General features: G+C 39.0%; 1 protein-coding gene across 1 annotated transcript in view; it reads right to left on the bottom strand.

Annotated features, from left to right (window-relative positions):
* Positions 1-22,464, bottom strand: part of SYNE1 (spectrin repeat containing nuclear envelope protein 1) — a 334,610-nt gene that overhangs the window by 237,524 nt on the left and 74,622 nt on the right. The window contains exons 17-26 of the mRNA XM_018560335.1: positions 20,671-20,823; positions 19,430-19,573; positions 18,225-18,398; positions 16,659-16,817; positions 10,138-10,302; positions 7,597-7,731; positions 7,025-7,183; positions 6,001-6,209; positions 4,451-4,559; positions 1,218-1,382 (exon numbers count right to left, since the gene is read on the bottom strand). Of these exons, the coding sequence (XP_018415837.1) occupies positions 1,218-1,382; positions 4,451-4,559; positions 6,001-6,209; positions 7,025-7,183; positions 7,597-7,731; positions 10,138-10,302; positions 16,659-16,817; positions 18,225-18,398; positions 19,430-19,573; positions 20,671-20,823 (1,572 nt within the window). The remainder of the gene's footprint in view (positions 1-1,217; positions 1,383-4,450; positions 4,560-6,000; positions 6,210-7,024; positions 7,184-7,596; positions 7,732-10,137; positions 10,303-16,658; positions 16,818-18,224; positions 18,399-19,429; positions 19,574-20,670; positions 20,824-22,464) is intronic.

Below are 22,464 nucleotides of genomic sequence, written 5' to 3'. Positions count from 1 at the left end.
TATATATATATATATAATGATTCCACCCATGCCTAGCCAATTCTATAACATCACAACTGTCCTTAGCTATGCGTGACCTGTTAACCAGACTAAGGCACCATCTTGCAGGGGGTGCACATTGTGAGCTTTAATCTCTTTTTCACTTCAATTCTGGCCAATAATCTTATAAATGCAAAAGGGATACGAGAGTGTAAGGAAGAGTTTACTTAGCGTGGTTACAGTTCCTGACAAAATGATTATGCTGTTTCAGATTCGAAGGCAACGAGCCTCCAAATCTGAAAATGCACATTAAAAAAAAAAATGTCCCCGCCATATGCACGCATGCATGCATAGAAACAATGGGCGCCGCCATCAAGGTGCATCCAAGAGGGTGATGTGTCTTCTTACGTGAGGTCAGATGCACCAAGATGGCGGCATCCATACATCAAATTTCTATATGACGAATATATAGTTTTTGTATATTTGGGTATATAGTAATTCGGGTTTGCATGAACTGCCGAATTGATGGAAATTTTTGGATTTGGCAGTACGACCAAATCCAAATGCACATGTCAAGAATAAACAATCATTCTCCAGTGACAGTACTCATACAAACATTTAGGTAGCTGTAGAGGGGGACTGTATTTCACCACAATTGTACCATGAATATTTTTCAGAGGAAGTAATCTTATGCAGCAAGTTTCAGTCTTTCAACACCTCTGTGTGCCTATACGTAGCTTCCTCCCAGTCAATGCTGCTGCAGAGGAAGAATGAGCGCTGGCGGAGACTTCTTAGGAGTGCGCTCCGTGTGCCTCCTTAATGAGACCGGCTGGATGCACAGATGTAGAAGTTAAGGCTCGTCTTATTAAGGAGGCGCACAGACTCTCCTAAGAAGGAAAACGGGACACACGTTTTATAAGAAACGATGGGACGGGGGAAAAATTAACAAAAAAACGGTACTGTCCCATTTAAAAAGGGACATATGCTCAGCCTAGGTATAAGTAACTGCCTTGCCATGCCGAATGTACCTAATGGAAAAAAGACTAGCTTCACTAAATATTTATTGTGCTAGGACACATATTATATATACATTTTGTAATGACGCCAGTTTGTTGCTTGGATTTTTTTTTTTTTTATAATAAAAACAAGAGCTCTAGTATCAGTAATAGCAAAAATGAATAGGACTTATAATGAGGCAAGAAATATCCATGTAACGGTGAAGTGTTACTGCTGTGTACCTCATCTAGCGAGTCCAAGAAAGATTTGAAGCTGTCAGAAAGTCTTGTTAGATCAATATTTTGCTTTCTTACTTCCTTCTCCACTGATACTTCAGTAAGTGCAGCCAGGCTGTCTTTCAAATACCTGAGGTTATCCTCTTGTTTAACCACATCTTGTCTAATTTCCTGTAATAATAAATTTCTCCAAGTTAGTGACAAGCATGCCATTAAGTTTATGAATATCGATAATCATGAGAAATAGGAATGGAAGCATAGGGAAAAGTTAGATCCATCATTATGAACTGCATGGATTGCTCCACCCTTTATTTACCAGAATAGTTAGCTCACTGATTCCAGCTTTTAGCTTTGTGGTTAAAAAATATTAAACAATATAGCATTTACAGTAAAACATATACTGTATGTATCATAGCATTTGGCTTTAGATATTCTACCCATTAACTGACAAATGTAAGTAGCTTTTAAAGCAGAATTCTACTAGAAAATGTTTTTATTCAGTTTAGAATGAGTATTGAAGGGTTTGATCCCCAACCTGGTCTTTTCTATTATCTCTATTCCTGGTGGAGAAATCTACCCCTGCTTCAGTTGGCTATGTCTCTCTTAGTTATTTTCCCTGCAGTACATTCTACATCTGCTGGTAATACTTTTAGGAGCTGGCAACACATTAATGCTGGTTATACCAGGCCCTTAGTGAATTTTCCATAAGATTATTAATTATTAAAATAGAGGAATTTTAAAGTGGACCTTGAATTAAAAGAAGAAGATCCTCGTGTTTTGTAGAGCCTCAACACTAACATGTGAAAATTACAATTCAATTGTAAAAAAAGGTAAAATAATACTCATCTTACACCCTGAGTTCTGGCAAGCTTGCTGAGGTAAGTGTGACATCACTGGACCTTCTTCTGGGAACCTGGGAAAACTGAGGATCCCAAAACCCATAAGAAGATGCTCCTACAAAGTGCTGAAGTGCCATCTTGTGAGATTTAGAAATCTGAGTTTTACAAGTAACCTGGAAAAGGGTCCTGTGATATCACTGGCACATACAGGAGGTGCATGGAAGGTGAGTAACTTTTACCTTTTTCTTCTGATGTTGTTGTTTTGTTTGTTTATTTAATTTACCAGTGTATTCTTTCCTTGCAGGGTTGGGGATCTACAAGATAAGTGGGCCTTACATTTTGATGCAAACTCTTGCTGTCCAGCATATCTGGCAGTAAAGGTAAATATTCCCATTGGAGTTACAAAAGTCATGCCATAGTATTAAGATAATTTTAAACTTTACACATTCACAAAGCGAAAATCATAAAAAGAACAGTAAATAACTTATTTTCTATATTTTATTGGCAGCAATGTTACTGCTTGGTCTCCTCTTTTAACCCCAGCTCGAAGGACTGGGAGACTCAAAATGACGCCCAATGGCTTTCGTCAACTTCACAGATCTCAGATACACTTTAGCTCTATGTAGACCTATGACATGTCCTCAGGCTGTAGGTGAGGATTCAGGGATGATTGGCATTCCTTGATACTATGGGGTTGATTTACTAACCTTATAAACACGCCACAAACAAGTATACACCTCTGTAGTGTGTTCCCTCCCAACATGATCTATTGGTGGAATCTAGACACCTTTGTAGTGTGTACACACCCAGCAGGTGTGTTGTGCAAAGCCCTGCATGAATTGCAAGGTGATGTTGTGTAAATTAGCTCTACGTTTTGTTGCTTGCGTTGATGAATGCAGGGATGTAAATGCATGAGCTAACCATTTTTGTCTAAACTGTAAAGCAGCATTATATATGCATCATGTGCATAATTTTTCCATATATGGCATTAGTGGAAATATGCTTTTAGAGACTTGCATGCCGCTATTAGAGCGGCGTGTAGCCTATGGCGCATGCTACATGACGCGCACGTAAGTAAATACATAAAAACGCGCCATAACGACGTGAAAATGTGACACGTTGCTCGTGTTTGGTTGATAAATAAGTTTTGCTGTGTAAAAATGCACACGCACCTGGTGCGTGTGTGTGTTTAGGTTAGTAAATCACCCCCTATGTCTGTCATTCCAGCTGTAAATGGCTGGGCTAGGAGTATGTCAGCAACAGTCTGACTTTGAAATCCTTAGATTGCTTAGAATCCCTAATCACATCAGAAGATTCTCCTGCACTGCACTGGAGACTGAAGACAGCTCAAAGAAACCATATCAAACATGCTCACATGCAAAGACTGAAAGTAGGAATATATTACAGAAGAACTCCAGGAATATTTTTTATTAACCCTAGCAGTGGGGCTACCCCCGCACTGCAAGAGTTAAGTGTTCATTTGTGTCTAGGTGCTAAAATAACAAAGATATACTCACCCCGAAGCTCCGAGCCACCCAGCTGTCACGATGCTCCCTCCAGCCTTCCCCTCCCTGCAACATTGTAATCTTCCTCAGCATCCTCATGTCTATACACTGTGTACAGACATGATGAGTTACGGGACCTTAGACCGCTGCAGAGGAAGGTTGAGATGTTGGAAGGACCGGTCTAAGAGGAAGCCAGCTCAGGTTAATAGGGTTAATTTCCTGGAGTTCTTCTTTAACCACAAGGCACTTGGGGGCTAGGAGAGACAGAGTGACTTTACAAAATCTGCAAAAAATTATAACTTTTTCCTTATTTTGTTTCCTTCTCCTGTCAACCTCTTGACCTATTTGTGGCTTAATTAAGCAAGTGCAATGTAGAAAGAAGGGAAGGGGGTGCAGTGAATGCTGAGAGGAGTTAGAAGACTCTGTATAGTTCAAGAAATATAAAATCATCTCTCCTCTTTGTTGCAGTTGAAAAACATTTTTGCATATAAAGTAGACTATGCTGCGCATCCCATAATGAATTCTAGTATTCTTTTTGTACTAAAATAATCACATGACACATAAGGCAAGGCGTGCAAAAAAAAAAGCATCATCATTATTCAGGGGTGCCTAGGGCAGTATGATATCAAAAAGCATCCCTGTTTGTATGCTGCTAAAATGCTCAACCACTGGAAACCAAGAGGTAATGGGTCTATAGTCCACCGAAAAAAGGCAGATAAAGTAATTATAGATCTGGAGCAATTACAGTCCCTAAAATATTTACCATTTGTGTCTTACCTGATTGTTCTACACAGTATTTAGTGGCAGAGCATAGTATAAAATAAAGTAATCAGTTAACATCCTATACAAAACCACTGCCTCAAGTCTAAGCACATCAGGTCTGAAAACTTGTTACCTGCACTGACGATTTTATTTGTTCATATTTTGTAATGTCTTTAGCCCCGCTTTTAATTTGATTTAACTGGTTGTCCTTTGCTGCCAGCCAATCCGACACATCTTTTAATCTGTAAAGTTGAAGAGGGTCGGTCAGTAACACTAGGACAATAAGAAACAGTAACAACAAAATAATGTGTTCAAAATTAGCACAGCGTAAAAAGCAGAATATATGAGGATGTTTCTGGTAAAGTCAAAGTCTCACTATGGCCAAATCAAACACCCAATTATTTTGCCTATTTCTGGCTGTAGAATACAGTACATATGATGTCAAAAGGAAACTTCTCCACTAAAATGGAAATCTGAGGCAACAGAAATCAGGAGAATGGTACTAAGGAAGCCAGTGTTTTTTAGATTAGGTTATAATTCTTAATAAACAAAAAACTAAATAGTGTTTTTTGTCAGTTAGTTGTATCCTAGGCATCCAAAAAGCCATGAAGGTGGCCATTCACATAAAAATATAGTATATGCATGTTAAGAATTCTTCCATGGGCCTAGGACAGGGGAGGACTGAGCCGGGAGGCAGGGGGCATTGTTCCCTTCATTAGCAACCATGCTTCATCATGCCCACCAATAAATATGGGATCCTGAATACAGGATTCAATTGGTACACCCTTTTTAGCCCACAGAAATCTGTCTGTCTGTTAACATTTGGCCTAGGGGTGTAAACACAGCCATGGTAGCATGGCTTGTTTACACCCCTAGGCCAAATGTTAACATTCCTCCACTGGCCTGGAACAATCATATCAGCTGAACTGGACACAACTCAAAGCTTTGGTTGAATATTTTACAGTCAATAAAAAATGAATCAGAAGCGCCAAACGTTGACCAACAAATGAAGGATAGTTGCGGGTGAAGATTACTAGGGGTGCTGCCCCACTTCAGCCTGGGAAGCTGCAACACTGTGGGAGAAAACAAAAGAGAAGGGCGCCCACCCTAGTGTAGATTCTTTTTAATATTGTATATTGAGGTAACAATAAAAACATACTCACAAAAGTGAATCAAGACAAAAGTGTAAAAGGTAAGCCAGGATGACATCTGAAACAAGCTGCACAGAAACCTGTGTGACAGCACAGGACTCCTTACGATGACGCGTTTCCGGGACCACGCCCCCTTCGTCAGATCTGGACGAAGGGGGCGTGGCCACGGAAACGCGTCATCGTAAGGAGTCCTGTGCTGTCACACAGGTTTCTGTGCAGCTTGTTTCAGATGTCATCCTGGCTTACCTTTTACACTTTTGTCTTGATTCACTTTTGTGAGTATGTTTTTATTGTTACCTCAATATACAATATTAAAAAGAATCTACACTAGGGTGGGCGCCCTTCTCTTTTGTTTTCTCCCAGAATATTTTCCAGTGACTGATCACTGTGACCTGGCATGGCATTCACACCCACTTTCCTGCTCAAGTGACTTAGTGTGTGTTGTCCATATAATGTCTAGGAAAACTGACTCAACAATGACACTGATACAGTGCTGTATGAGTAAGATATGGCTTATGTTTTAAAACTGTACCTGATCCTGAAATTCTTCCACTTGTCCGGATGCTCCATCAGTTTTAGATGTGTATTATCAATCTGAGTTTTCAGGTCTTTTAGCACCACTCTGCTGCTTTCATAAACTCCTTTTATGGGGTCCCTCTCCTGTAGTTTTAAACACAGCTCTTCAATCAGTCTCAGCCTCTTCTCACACAGCTGGTAGCATCCTTTCTCACCAAAGAAAGCCTATAATGAAACAGTCATAAAAGTGAAGAAGAGACGGTTGTCAAAGCTGGATTTAATTCATTAATCAAATATTTTATCCATTGTTTATTAACTGAACTAAGTAACTTAATTTATAGTCAACCTGTGTTTTGTCCATTCAGCCTATATCAAAAGCTATCAAAGCTAGCCTAGTGACTTGCTCCACAGAAATCTACAGAATAATCGCACAGCATAACCACACAGAAAAGTAACCTGCTTGAAGAATAGTGCACTACTCAATGTCTAGTTAAGGATCAATATCAAATAAACATATAAATGCCGTTCTGGTTTTGAAAAATAAGGAAGCCCCCTTAACATGGCACTCAGATGGGCTTGGTGCCAGTTCAATACAAAATGTTTTACTAAGGCTGTACCATTATTATTATTTGTATTATTATTATTCAGGATTTATGTAGTGCCAACAGTTTGCACAGTGCTTTGCAGTATAAGGAAGACATTATAATTACATTACAATTTAAGACAAGATGGTTAGGAGGGCCCTGCCCATAAGAGCTTACAATCTACATCATCATGGTCACACAGGAATTTTCATCTTTGTACCATAATGTAAATCACTGTAGTGTATGACCAGTGAGCAAAATGTGAGACTTTGGAGCCCATTCATACTAGATGGGGATTCTTGAAAAGGAGTCCTTTGGTGACTTTGTTATGACACAACATTATTATTCTATCCAGTTTGACTCAGTGTTATTATTCTCATTGTTATGATTCTGTTATTATTCTGGCATTTCCATGGTTCATTTCTCAGGTAGAAAGTATCTTCAATGTATACGCACCCTGTGTTCTTTCAAAACCTTCTGACTGCCATCTACTGCAAGTATTTTGTTTTCCCGTACCAACTCCGTTCGGCATTCCTCAACTGAAGATAGAATCCTATTCCTCTCCAACTCAATTTTCAGATGTAGTAAATGGTAGGGAGCTTCACTCTGATAATCCTATGACACAAACAAAGAAGAATGAAAATAATGTTTAGAAGGAAACATGATTTTATTCACTGATCCACTGATCCCTGTGGTTGTTGTTATGGCAGATGCAGGTCATCCAAATTTCAGGACCAGTTTCTAATAAATGGATATAAAGTTACTTTTTTTCTTTGCCTGGATCAGCTCCAATGGTCAGAAAGCATCAATACAAGATGTCTTAACCTATTAAAATGGCCTCTCAGCAAGAAGGAGTAGCAGTGAAAACAGATCAAGAATGCATTAATAAAACCCTGAAGTAATGTTTCACAAACATGCAATAAACTAAATTGAATATGACTTTATTTCCAGGAATGTTTCTTAGCTCACAAAAACCTAATGTATTTAATAATATAAACTGAAATCTCAACGTAAACTGAAATACAAACCTTCCATTGTTTATGTAATTTCCTGACAGTTTCTTGAAGTGGCTGCTGGTCTTGCTCTGGCAGGATATCTGTCAGCTCATCACAAGCTTTCAGGAAAGCATTAAGAACCTTCAGATCTAACTGCCCAAAAAAATCCTGCAATAAAAAAAAAATGTTATAGAATAACCGACAATGCCTTTTGTTCTAATAAAAGTGGACTAAATAATCTATTTTGCTGTAAATGTACAGACTGCCCGACTGCCTTATGTTAAAATACTACTGCTAAACAGACAGTCTCTGTCCAAGAGCATGCATCCATACCAGCATGTATGTGCAAGTTTGGGTCAGCGCGTAGCCGGGCGAAGTCAAATCCTATCATAGAAATGTACAGGCTGCTGCACGTGGCGACAAACAGTACCTGTCTCTCCTGGGTACATGCTTCTGATTGGATGTGCATGCTGTATGGCTGTGCATGTTTGTGTGAATGAGGTCTTAAACCTAACAGAGGTTATAATCCTCCACCACTCATACAGGAGGACAGAGAATCTGGACAAGGATCCAAATAAGCTGTGCTGCAGTGCAAGGAGTATAGGATAGGAGGAGAGAGCAGAATGGAAGAGAGGAGAGAGGCAAGGGTGGGGAGGAGACATGTAAGTGAAAATGGAACTGCAGCAAAGATTGAGTCTTCTCCCATGCCAGGCAGGACTTTGCTGTGTAGCATAGCTGTATAAATGTCATATATGTGTTTCATCTGTGTATTTAGATGTTTACCTGGAGTTCAGCCTTAACAATGAAAGAGAAGTGAATTACCGTAGTTAATAATATGCTCCCATTTTGGGTTGAGTGAGACAAAGAATTTTGATTGGGAATTTGCCTGCCCCCCAGAATGAAAAATGCTATATTCTTCCATCTTAGTGGGCTTTCAACTGGAATACATGGATAACTCATAGCCCAGTCCGAGAGGTAGCTCAGCCATATTGTTCAGCCAGCTAGAGCTTTCATGATACCATGGCTTCAAACAACAGTCAAGATCCATTGGTGATGGAACCCAGACAGTCTCCATCCAAGAGAATGCATCTATACCTGAATGTATGTGCAAGTTGTGGTCGGCACAGAGCCACATGAGATAAATATATTTAAGTGGAGCTAGTCTTTACATCATTTTTTTACTTTCAAAAGAAAATGATAACCAAACCGTTTTTGGCCATAGTTCTCTTTAGGGTCACAGGAGGACATTTACTAATCCCCTCATGGGACTCAAAACTCAGCATATAGTGGGCTATTGAACACTAAATGCTGACAGCGCAGAGCTTTGCTGCAGCCAGAAAGGATCCCGACAATATTGTCAGGATCCACCCCGCTACCTAATTAACAGCTGGCTCTGCCTCTCTAGAGACAGAGACAGCTGTGCTCGCCCCCTCCACTGTCTGTGCCTCCAGTCAGCACTGGTGGAACAAAGAGTGGAGGGGGGAATCTGTGCAGGGTGCGGTGATTCACAGCCACTGCTCTCTGCAGGGAGAAGATAGTGAACTGAGCAATCAGCAGTATGTGATCGCTCAGTTCATGAACTATACAGCTGCAGTGTCACACGTCGGCTCTAACTATTGGGATGAGTGTATTTCACACATCCCATATTTCTGTTTTAAAAAAGTCTCTCATCTGTATCTATTTCATTGTGGGTGAAAGTTGCTAACAGAAAACAATAAGTGAAGTTATACATGCTTCTACTGTCTTCTTATTCCGCTTCGATAAAATTATTGAATGCTGTTGTATTGTAAAATTATGTTGTAAAATTATTGAATGCTGTAGTGAAGTTATACATGCTTCTACTGTCTTCTTATTCCGCTTCGATAAAATTATTGAAGTAATGTTTAACCTAATAAAGGGAGGGGGGGCTTTATATCTCAGGAACGTTGATTGTTGGGTGTCGTCATGCTTTAAACAAGCAAAGAGGACTTTTAATTTGTGCTGTGTAGTGGGAACTCACTAATCCAGACACTTTGATCACACGATATGAACTCAAGGCTATTAGAACTTTGGATCCACCCAGCCGGCCGCTCTGTAATGAGACTGGCCACCACTAAGTAAAATGACCCATTTCTGTTCGAGTGTTCCCCAAAGGGCTTCCAGTTGGAGTAGCCATGACTATGTTGCAAGGCAATGGTCTAAATATGATTTCCCAATCAAAGCAATTTGTAGAGTACTGCTAGACAGGAGTCACCAAGAGAAGCCCTAACTGCCACTATATATACATGCCTTCTCTTTTTATTATGTTTTACTATGCTATATATCTTGTTTTCATTAGTACAGGAGGCTGTAGTTCTAGGTGAAGGATTGTTGGGAATATCTGTAAAATACAAATATGGTACCATGGTGCAATATTTTTAGTCTATTTGTGAAAATAATTATTTTAGTTTCAGATTTTCAGGCGAAAACAACCATAAGAGTTCAACCTGCAATCCCGTTTTGGTGGTAGTCTGCAATTCCTAAAACCGGAATGGGAGGCTGGAGGAACCTGATGTCATAAGTCACAAATATCATCACATGGTAAAAGCTACTTACAGTGTGCTTCTTTAGTAATTCCTCTGGGTTTCCCTTCTCTTTCAGGTATGTTTCTGCCGTTTTCAATACTTTCTCAAGCTCTGCTCTGGACTCTTCAAACTTCTTCATCAGGCTACTGTTGGACTCTACTGTTTTTTTCCACTCAGATATTTTCTTTACCATGGTCTTCATTTAAAAAGAAAAATGGCACATACATATTTTATGTTTACAGCTAATGTAAAGTAAAATATCGGTGGTAAAATAAATTCGGTTTTAGCAGGTTTATTTATTTATGAATGTGGACAAGTTGTGAAGAAATAAATTTAGATTTAAGATTCTCAAATCCTAGAAGCATACATTTAGCACAACATTTATGAGATTTTAAGAGTTTATTTTTTTCTCAATTTGATCCTTTTAATGTATCTTTTCCCCTTCTCAAATTCAAAATCTAATGTATTAGGAGTATCAACAGATTTGATGTTTTTTTTTTCGTTTTAGTTTCCCAATGACAATACAAACAAACTAAAAAATGCAGAAACATGTTTGCGATCGATTGAAGAAAAGGAATCCTAGAGCTGATGCATATAAGCTTGCATTATGAGCTTGACCATGTGCACATACGGTCAGATTTATTACTGCACAACTCCAGCCAAAATGTATTTCATTTTGAACAGGATGAGGATTATAGTAGAGAGTCTGAAGCAAGTGATGGGAAATTTCTTCACCAAGGACACAGACAAAAACAACAACACATTTTAGGTAGCGTGAGGAAGGGTTAGAACTTCTGACAGCATTTTTATTGAGGTCTGTGCCTACCTGTGCACTGACAACCAAATGCCCCTTAAAAACCTCATTAAGGGGGCCCCAGTCAGAAATAACTAGACAGAAATGTTAACTTTTTCCCATGCTATTCAAAACTACAAAAAAAAAAAAAGATGCCTGTTAAGCTAGCCAATTCCTGCTTAACAAAAGTTTATTTAAAAATCATTTAATAAACCTAAATTCAAGTTAGGAGTGCCTAGGGCATAGGAATAAAGCATTAAGGGCTCCTGATATGTATTAACTTTATAGAAAAGATAGGGCAGAGGAAGATGTAATGTATCTTATGCTTTGTTGCTGCTGAAAGAGCATCAACTGCTATTTACTGCTTTATTACGCTACATATGTTTTATAATTATATAACTATATTTCTGTTTCTGATTATAAGTCTATAAGTATGGAAACCAATAAAAAACGTTGAAACTAAAAATCAACTGAGTCGGCTGAAAAATTATTGCCCGAACAGCGACTGCACCTTATTAGTCCTACTTGTGTATTTACCAGCCATGCCTGAATTTAATAGCCAGTAGTAGAGATTCCTCCATCGATGCTGTTAGACTGATTTATCTTAATCAGCCGGCAGGCTGAACAAACAAAATCCAAGCTGCCTATGTCCAGTATTAAACTTTGAAGAATAGACTGGCCAACTGGTAACTATAATCAGCAATAAGCTGGCAATAGATATCAGGGGATAGCTGTAAGTATGCTCACAATCCAATTGCCTATAAAAATTATTTGACTACACTCTGGACATTCGTGGAAGCAGATGCAGTTCAAATGCTGCAGGAATAGCTTGCAACAGCTTATCTCAAAATAAATAACAGCACTTGGAAAAGGTTTTCTAACTTTCTAAAAACACTACACCCCCTGGATTTTTTAGCTAGAGCTGTCTGAAGCTTGCTATAGAAAAAAGACCGAAAATGGCCAGGTTGGGTGACTGTCATCCAAAGGCCTTTTTTTTATGCCTATGCAAATGTATAATATGAGTTTATGATGTGCATTACAGCATGTCTTCACATACACTTATGAATATGTATATGGGCTTTTAATGTGCAATAAACAGCTTGCTGTACATCTTAGATTCATGTGTGTTCATGTATTACTTCATATTCATCCCACTAGTGCAGGAACTACGCACTGGTAGATGCTAGGAGTGCTGGAAAAAACTTGAAAAATTACACTCCTAAGCCAAGAATGGTAATATCATGTGCAATTTCCCTAACAATTCGATTTGCTTCCCTCTTGTTCTTTTTCAGTAACTTCCCCAATGAGAGTACATATCTCAGATTCAGACAAATTAATCTTCACAATGCCTTGCCTACCCGAGCTCTCTGCATTTTTTTAAATGTGGCAACCCATACAGAACAATGACCATGTCAATCTCCAGTCTGGCACATTGTAGGACACCAACATGTAGGGGGGGGGAGGGATGAGACCACTTGCCATCTCGAGGGATGCTGGTTATATATCTCCCAAAAGCTTACCTTTAGCGCAGCACCCTGTTGGTATTTTTTGGGGGCACTTCCCCCCTGTGGTCTCTTTTGGGCCCCCACCTGTACATGTTGGTGGAAAGAGGATAGGTTTTTTGTACATTGGGATCGGGGTGTCCCCTTGATACCCATGACCTAGCCTATTTTATTCTTTAGACAGTAGGTCCCTTTCCTGAGGAAACTTTTACAGGTGAAACGCATCGAGGCACATCATTTTCAGCACCGCAAGACCTTCCACTTACTTATGGTCATATATTTTCCCCTAATGGGTTTGGAGTTTGTCTATCTCTTAGCCTCTGCGGAGATGCTGATTGACGTGGGACCAGTGGGCCAGTCACCAGGGTATTGTGTTCTTGTTCTTTTAGATGTCTATGGTTTTAATAAAATGTATTAATAAAATGTTGTAATTTTATCTATATGTTTGTTTGGTAATATGTCCAACTAAGGGGTGACTCAAACAAACCCCACTACTTTCTCTGGTTTACTTTCCTCCAATGTCTCTGTGGGAGTGACAAGCCCTTATACCTGTTCAGAGACCCTCCTGGATATCTATAAATCCTTATAGCTATATATCTACAACATAAGAGCATCTAAGGCACTGTGCCTCTGACTACTAGTCTCCTGAGATTTGGAGTGCGATATGGTGTTGTCACTGATGTACTGCTTACTGTTCTCCTTGCTGGAGAGAAATCCACATTGCAAGCATCTCTTCTGATTTATTCACTCTGTAGATCTGCGATTTCTGCACTTTTCCCGCTGCTTAAATATTTCTTCATCGGTCATCAAACCATCATTTATCAAGGGGGCAATTCTAATATGAGAAACCAAAAGCCCTGCTCCTCTACTAAGATGGTCACCACCACACAGAGATAAAGTGAAGAACATGGCATTGTATGTCAGTAATAGGGAAAAGTGGATAGTCTGTTTTCCACTGATTGCCTTTTTGGGCATAGATTCCACAGTAAATTGTCTCCTTAAGGATCCCAAACTATTTCAAGGGACAAAAATATGTGTTAATTACAAAGCTATCAATTGTTTAAAGTTTGAGACTTCTCTTGTTTCAAAGGACATAATTTGGTCCAGTTACAAACAGCTGAATTCAGTTACTCAGAATGTAGCTGACTCATTCAGCGCTAATTGGTTCGCTAAATATATTACAAAGGAGATTAAGTGACAAATTTAGCAACAAATAGACAAAGAGTACATAGGTTTTTCCTGCTCGCTTGCAATCAGCGCTTTGTAACATTTAAATGATGGCATGGAGAACAACTGCCAAATTAAAACAACATATGAGACACAGTGCAGAACACAGCTTTAGGGATTATTGCAAAATAAAATGGTTTCACTTGAAAAGCCCACCAATACAGCACATAAAACATGATAAATAACACAAAAAGGAGGCAATCTACATATTGGATTCTAAGAAATGTGATACTTCAGTGTGATGAAGATATCTTGGTGAAGATAGTATTTCTTTCAGAATCTTTTCAGGTGCATTTAACAATTGTCTCAGTAAGTAATTTACTGAATGTTGTGCTGCTAAGAGAACACAGTGGACCCTTCTGGGCAGATGACCAAACTAACATCTGACTAGAAAGAGATTAAAATAGAAAACCATATGGAAACAGTGTGACATTGCTAGTTATATAATGCCAAGTGTTTTTGTATTTTTAGGTTATGGATTAAGTAAACATTTGTTAAAGATAGCTCTCAATTTAAGGTAAATGTTAGTCTAGCTTTCCCAGTGAGAATGATATATCACACTGAAACTCACTTAGTATTGATGCGTCATAAACATATTATGAGGATTTTAGCATCAAAGAATATTTTTTACACTACTGGCAAGTTGGTTTTGATATAGGACATGTTTACCATACAGTATATGTATATTTTTACCTATTGAGAGATGAAAAAAAAACCACTATTTATAAGGACTGTTGTTTTGCCGCGCAGATGAAATTGCTTGCTGCGTAAAAAGGTACAGGAGCTATTTTCGTGCACTTGTCGGGCGGTTTGGGTTCCATATACATCTCTATGCATTGAAAACTGCGCGACAACTGCGCAGTTTTCAAAGAACAGTCGCAGCACAAATGAAAACGTGCGAAAACCACTCACCAGCTCTGCCGCCTAGGTGTTAACCTAGCCTCAGTCTTTCTAATAGATGCAGTGGCTGAGCGGTAAAACTGTACAGCATAAACTGCATCCAGGCAAGGAAGAGAAATCTCCTTCCAATGCTCTGGAGCCAGACAGAGAGATTAAGGAACAATGTCCTGGTTGAGGTGAAAGGCAAAGAAGGAGGCTCTAGGCATCAATACTACCTTTTCCTTGTGTAAAACCAAAAAGGGTTCTGTACAGAATAAAGCCACCAGCTAAGACACACATCTTGCAGAGGTGATAGCCACAAGGAACACAACTTTGAAGGGACAGAGACACCCTGTACAAAAGGCTTGACCAAAGAATAAGAAGATAGCAGTTTTTGGAATAAAATCGGCCGGGATCTGTCCTTTAAGGGACAAATCTTGATCTAAACCAGATTGTAAAAAGGTTAGGATTTGTCCCATGGACATTTTCCATGGGTAAAGCTTAGTATTAAGTGGTAGTAAGCCTTCCATGTACAATGGTAAACTTTATGGCAGGTAGACTTTCTAGCTTTTAAAACATGAGAAATGTTTTAATTTTAGAAGTTTAATTAGATCAGAGTACCACATCCCCTGGGCCAATCTGGAGCTATGAGTATCACTGGAATGTCCTACATCTCAATCCTACAGAATATACAAGGAAGGCGTTTCAGAGGGGAAAGGCATAGATCAGACTTCACTGATCCCATGGGGTCACAAGAGCATGCACTGCTTCCACCAGAGGATCTCTCTACTTGAAAACAAACATGTCTAGTTTGTTGTTGAATCTGGAGACCAGGAGATCCACATCCGAGGACCCCACCAGTGTCATAGATCCTGAAACATTCCCCTGTGTTCAACACTGTCAGCTGAGGTAGCCTGCCTACTAAATATACATGCCTGGTATGTGAACCACAGTTCACCACAGTTGGAGTTCTGCCCAGGCTAGAATAATTTTTACTTCTTTTGCCACAGCCAGACATCTGGTTCCTCTCTGATGGTTGATGTAGACAACATCTAAAATTCTGTACTGCAGAGTCTGAGAGTGGAGTATTAGGTACTTCTCTTGAGGAAGAGCAAATTTTGCTTGAGCTGTGTCTAGAATGAGACCCAAATACTCCAAGCGATGTGTGGGTTCCATTGCTGATTTCTAAATGTTCAGGATTCAGCAAAACCTTTTTAACATCTGCACTGTCTGCTCTACATTGACGGCCAGCTTTTGAGCCAAATGGTAGGGTTGCAAGCTGGTACTGTTGAATAACCACAACAAAATGGAGATAGAGTTGATGTGCTGAAAAGATTGAAACATCAAAGCACACATCTTCGATGTTCTCAGAGTCCAAACTGTTGATGAATCAAAGGCTGGAGTGACCTGATGCTGCAGGACTATTTCCCTTGTACTTGGGATACAATGCCATTCTGTTTAACAGGAACAACTTTGTATCTCGAGAGAAAAAATAGAATAAAAAAAATGGGTAGTAATATCAGAATAGAAAAAAAGATGCCCAGCCTCCTAGCACACTAGCAAAAAAATTAAGCATGTTGGGCGTGGTAGGTGTCATACCTAGCTAGTCAATGGCTTTTTTCTTTGCCAGTATCAAAATCCTCTTGTAGGTGGCTGTATAACCAAAATATATCAGAATAACTACTGATCCTGTGTCCCTTAGTGAATGATAAAGAATTTATACTTAAAGGACCAATACATTTTCTGTTTTATTAAACTTCTGCTTGTTAGGGAGAAACAAAATGCTGACTATTATTTTTGCAGCTATAAATTGCTCAAAATTTCTACCATTTTCACAGATTGACTTCAAAATGCTGTAAAAGGAAGAGATAAATTGAGAAGAGGCACACAAAGTTTGTAGAAAAGATCTTTAATAGGAAGCACAGCTTATTTAATGCAGGTTCCCACAAATATTTTATGAAAATTCCCTTATTGCTTTACATTCTGCACTGTGTCTTATAGGTATTCCTGACAACTTGTGTAGGACACAGAAGGCTGTGGATAAGAAGTACTTAGAGGTGGAAAAAACAGTAGGAAAAAAAACAACAAGAATAAGAATCTGCAAAGTGACAGTTAGGGGAGTCAGAAATGAAGTCATCAACCAAAAATCACCTGAAAAGCAGACTGAGCATCTGTTATTTTCTTCTGCAGAAGAGATCGGTCAAAATGGTGTAACGATTTGCTGATTGTCAGTGCTTTGTGAACAGCTTGGCCATTCTTCTCAATGATGACCAAAGCTTTTTTACAGTTCTCTTGATATGTTATTAGCTCCTGCAATATGAAAATAAAGATAAATATTTATACTGCCATTCTGCAATGTCTGATGGAGACCTTCAATTAACACAACTGTGTTAGACCTCTATTTTAAATGCAGTTATCATAAATTATTTTATAGTAAAACTGTCCTGATAGGAATACTGAGCTGCCACTGATGACCTCTTGATAACCAAAATGCTGGTTGCCTAGTTGCTATGTTAATCCACTGGATTCAATATTTACTGGCCAATGACCTGGAACAATTATGCAGACAACAAAAGAAACCAAGGGCCTAATTTATAACAGGAATGGGATATCGCTATCGACTCTCTGATGTACAACATTTTGCTACACACATCACGGCCCACCCTATTCATAAAAATCAGGGTGGCAGAGCCCTACAAAGTTCTCTCTACTTAAGGCAAAAGAAAAAGCTCCTTGACTGAGAAGAGACAATCATAACTTTACAAATGAGCCAGAGGAGAACCAGTCATGTAGATTTATAAATGTGCCACACTGCTCCTTTTTGAGTCCCCAAGTCTGCAAAATGTCAAAAGCTCTTGTGCATACTTGTTAGTGGGGTTGTTTAATTAACGGTACAAATAATTTGCACTTAGCAAAGAGAATTTTCTCTAAGCAAATGTAATAAAGTGAACATGTGCTCCCTTCGAGTACCCAGTCATGTGCGGGAGAATTTAAAAAAAATTGATTTTGCCTTGCACATGATTGAAGAAAATGCAATTTAGACAAAAAATTAGCAAAGGCATATTCTATGTTTCTCCAATAACAGGTTTCCTTTACACTTAAGTTTAGACCATTAGATTATCTGATAAATCAGTCAGGTTCTGTGACTACAATGCTACTGCTGAAAAAAAATACATTATTATTTGTGCATATTATGTCTGGCATAATATTATGTATATAATCTGACATCACTAAAATGTACCAGCTGAGAACTGGTGGGAAATGTTCTATGTACTGCAGACAGATTGATAACCCTTACTGACACTGGTTGATCTGACCACATTAAGATCAAATATGATTATTTGCTAGGAGTTACTGATCCTTTATCATCATTAATGCTTTCTACAGTGGCTTGTTTAATAAATAATATAAAAACTCATAGACAGTGATACATAGATTACAAATATAGGGTGATTCAATTTCTTCACCACTGCACTCAGAGAAGGGAGGATGGATGCCTATCTAAACAATTCCATAGTCTCAGTTTACTAATGCATGAGATATTTGAACCTCATATCCGATTTAAAGCATATCTACAGCTAAAACAGTTTCAATTGCAAATAAAGCTAATAGTATATGATGTTGAAAACACTGCATGTGTTATGCTTTTGTGAACTGATTCCATTGCATTCAATATACAGTCTGCAGTATTATTAAATTGTAGCCTATAATACATACCCGCTGCTTCTGTTTAAGAACAGAAGTCGACTGTAAATCCATGTCTGACATTGAGATAATTCCAGTTAGTTTCTCAAGAGTCTCATAAAAAATGGTCATGTGACCCTCAAACTCTCCAAGTGGCAATAGAAGTTGTTGTGATTCATACAATAGAGGAGGATATCGCTCCCGTATCTGTGGATATTGCCAAATAAAGGTTATTCAGTTCTTATTATGGAATAGTAAATCACTGAAAACACCCCACAGTTTTTTTATATTTTCACCATATTATAATGATTAAATGAGCAGGAGAGATGTCTTTAGATTGCCAAATTTCTTAGGTCTGTGATATTATTTATTTCCCTTTCAATAGTCATGGCAAAGCAAAAAAAAAATCCTATTTAAGACAATTTGGTCAAGAAAGTAAATGACAACCCAAAATCTGTTAAAGCCCAATTGAGGTCACAGAAATAGATACGCAGTCAGATAAACATTGTAAAAACAACCTCTCCTCTCATAGTGTTCTCTTACATTCCCATTACAACAGGGTGTTTAAATATGATTGTGCAGTCCAGTAGGAACCAGGGTTAAACCTAGTGCTGTCAGTAATCAGCTGTCAATATCAGAACTTGCCTGATACACCCTCTCTCCTTCTGTTACTCAACTCTGACAGCAGAGACCACTGGAGTGTGATATAGGAAGCAGAATGTTTTTCTGACATAACAATTTATTTTAAGGCTTTTTCATGGGAATAAAGGTCACAAATCATAGCATGGGGGACTTTAAAGGGTAAAAAAAAAAAGTGTGGTACTACACTTGGGTTTTAAATTATGATAACCACTCAAAAATAGATATTGCACAGACTGACTGAATCTGGCATCTATCCAAGTCATCTGTGGGCACCCTGGCACATACAAAAAATATGGCGTTCCTCTCTTGTAGTCTTTATTATTTAGGTATTCTTCTTTATGAAGTAGGTGTTATTGGAGACATTGTTTGGCTTTGTAATGGCCATTACAGTTGGGTGAATCCAGAAATTCTACTGTAGATATTGCTTCACCCCCAAGGTATACCCCAAGATATACAGGAAACCAGGATGTAGTTGAACTTGGCAGCAACCTTTGCAAGATGCAACATTAGCTTAGGGTGGAGCTGGCCTTAATTGTAATAATAAAGACAGAATACTTATGTATATGTAGAATAAAGGGAGTGTTAAGTGAATTTACTCGATTTAGATGTTCCTTAATTCTTGCCACTGCTGCCAACATCTCACTGGCTTCAGACGGTGGCGATTCCTTTGTAAGAAGCTGAGCCATCCTTGTCACTGACTTATACTGAGCTTCTATGATTGGCATTTTCTGTTTGATATCCTGTGATAAACAGAAAATAATTCCACAATTAGCTCCACAATTGTTAGTTTTCTGGCAAGCATGACTAAGCACATGAGATACACTTCCTCAAATACATGTCATACAAATAGCAAAAATAGCACAAAAATCATCTGAAGCAGCTGCTGCTGAGAGATAACATTCTAGGTAGATGTTCAAACCTCGGTCTCCCTACCTGCAGTTGCTTTTTGGAGATACCACAGATATGTGATTAGGACTTGTGTTTTTCAGAAAAGGCTAAAGCCGGTGTCATAAAGCTTTTCTCTGGTGGCTCAGATGTGGGGGGAGGAACGGGACTAGATAAGGTGGTTAGACAGGGATGTCTGTATGTGGGTAATGTACGGCAGCCAGGGAGGGATGTCTATTATTGAGGACAAGTGGGGGACCACTAGGGAGGGATGTCTGTCAGTGGGGTGCGTGAGGAGGCTGGGGAGGGATGTCTTTTGGTGCCGGGACTCGGGAGAGTCCCTCAGGCAGTTAGGGAGAAATGTTTGAGGTGATTAGTGGTGGATGTCTGTCAGTAAGGGATAGTGAGGTGGTCAGGAATGGTTGCGTGTAAGGGGTGAGAGGGGTAGTTAATGTCAGTGGAGGGATGGTGAGGTGGGCTCGGGATTAAAGCATGTGATTAGGGGAGTGGTGAGGTGGACAGGAATGGATGTGCACTGCAGATATCAGTGAGGCAGTCAAGCAGGGATGTGTGTGTGGGGGTGAAGGGGGATTGTGAGATAGCAGGGGACGGATGTCTGTGAGTGGGGAGGTAAGGCAGCCAGAGCTTAATTACTGGATTGTCAGTAGGACAGGCAGGGGTGTGAAGGCTGCTGTCAGGTCCCTGAGCCGTTCCTTAGCACTCACACTGCAGATATACAACTATGAGGCTGTAGGCGCAGGGAGTGCCTAGTCACCTTCACATAACAGAAAGTGCAGTGCTATTTTTAAGAAGTAATTTCAGACAACTTACATTTTTCAACATACAATTTAGTCACAATGAACATTTCTAGATGTTCCCTATAACAGCTTCACTTTTTGAGTTCAGGACCACTTTAAGATCATAAAACATTTAAAGATAAAAAAAAACATGCCTCTAAATCTTGAACAAACATCTTGACATTTAAAAAGGACACTTCCAGCGGGATGGAAATTCTTTCGTTGCCTCCTTCTGCAAATGCTGCCAGTGCTATCAAACCCTCCGCATATTCCCTCTTTGCCCGGTCATAATCATCTGCTCTGGCATACTGCAGAAAAGGACAATGAAGCATTAGATAATTTTTAAGGACACACAGAGGCTGCATACCTTTATTACAAAGATGCATACAGTATAGATGAAAAAAACACACATAGGACGTCATTTAACAAACACCTGAATTGTATGACCTGACCAAAACAATAACCTCTCTGAACACAAATGAAGCCGACTATATCAAATACAACATGTAGGTAATAGGGAAGAAACATCATTAAAGGGTTCCTCAAACACAGCTTTTCCAAAAGGTATGCTATTTCACACAACAAATGTGCTGACAGACTAAACATCACCCCTATTAACTGATAATAAATGAACTATAGAACGTCTGATAAATATGTCAGATTCTGAAAACTAAGAGCAAGACTGTCCTTTTTGGGTTTTTATTTTAAAAAGTCCAATGGAACAATATAATTAGCATGCAAATTTCCATATGAAATGGGGTATTAGGATCCCTTAAGGGATGGTCCCACATTTTGGTTGCCAGGTGACAGACATGCCACTCTATGTGCCCTAGCATAGAATATAAATAGACAGGTGGGTGGAGCTAAGGCAGGAAAGGGGTTCCTGTTAAAATGTGTTAGCCAAAACGTCTGCGTCTCACTCTATGAGTACCCTCTTGAGAAGAAAATGTCATTCAGTAGCTTGAGTTAATTTGGATAGATAGTTGAGTAACCTCTATGCGACTAAGTTGGCACCTGAGCCACCCTGAAAAGGAAAATATTTGCTTTGTTGGATGTGCCTGCTTGAGCACCTGTGATGGAAAAGTTTCTGTTTAATACTGGAAGGACTGTAATGTTTACGCTTTTCTGGAGTAAAGCTTAAAGTTTGTACAACCGAACCTGACTGGACATTCTTCTCTGTATGGGCTGGGAAAGGAAGAGAGGAAGGTGCTCAGCACTAAAGTGTGCTCTGTCTCTCTCGTTTGCCCTGTCCTAGGAAAAGTTATAAGTGAGTGCTGTATTTTCCACGAATAGGCTCCACATAGACTTTAACTAGCTACTTATTGAAGCCAAACAATGTTAGTTTCTAGTGCTGTAGCACCAAGCATGCTAGAATAAAAGTGATTATAAACCATTTAACACTTCAATATAATTGATGCCATGTTTACCATGTGGGCCTTTTTTAACATATGTATTAAATGCAGTAACAATAAAGAAAATGGATGTTCTGCCAGGTGAGTACTAACATGTGTTTGTGCTATGAATTATGCTTTAAGGGGAAACTTGATGCTTTTAACATGAATATGTGGGTTTCATTTTGGCACAAATACCTACCACAAAGGAAATCTGCATTGAGAGAAACATGGAACATGCCATGGAAAAAGTGACCTGGAACAAGTATGCAGATAATGGCTTTTGGTTTTTCTCGAATTTTCTAATCTGCATACTTGTTAACGGTCTGAAGCATTGAAACCAAAATGTAAACAGCAATTTTCAAAGAACAGCATTGGCAGCCCCAGCTATTTTTCTCATGGCAAGTTTACTTTAAAGTGAAATTTCAGTTTCTGGTAGATACCGGAAAGCTAAACCACTGACCAGTTTTTTTACATCTCTTCCAAATTCCAATAGTTAGATAGCAGAACCTGAATCCCTAGGTCTGAATGCATTTAAAGGTAGTTCAAATCTACTTT

The sequence above is a fragment of the Nanorana parkeri genome, unplaced genomic scaffold (genome assembly GCF_000935625.1).
Source record: "Nanorana parkeri isolate BGI_ZX_2015 unplaced genomic scaffold, ASM93562v1 scaffold450, whole genome shotgun sequence".
Classification (NCBI taxonomy): Eukaryota; Metazoa; Chordata; class Amphibia; order Anura; family Dicroglossidae; genus Nanorana; species Nanorana parkeri.
The sequence above is the reverse complement of the archived record's forward strand: the minus strand, read 5'-3'. Positions and strand labels throughout refer to the sequence as shown.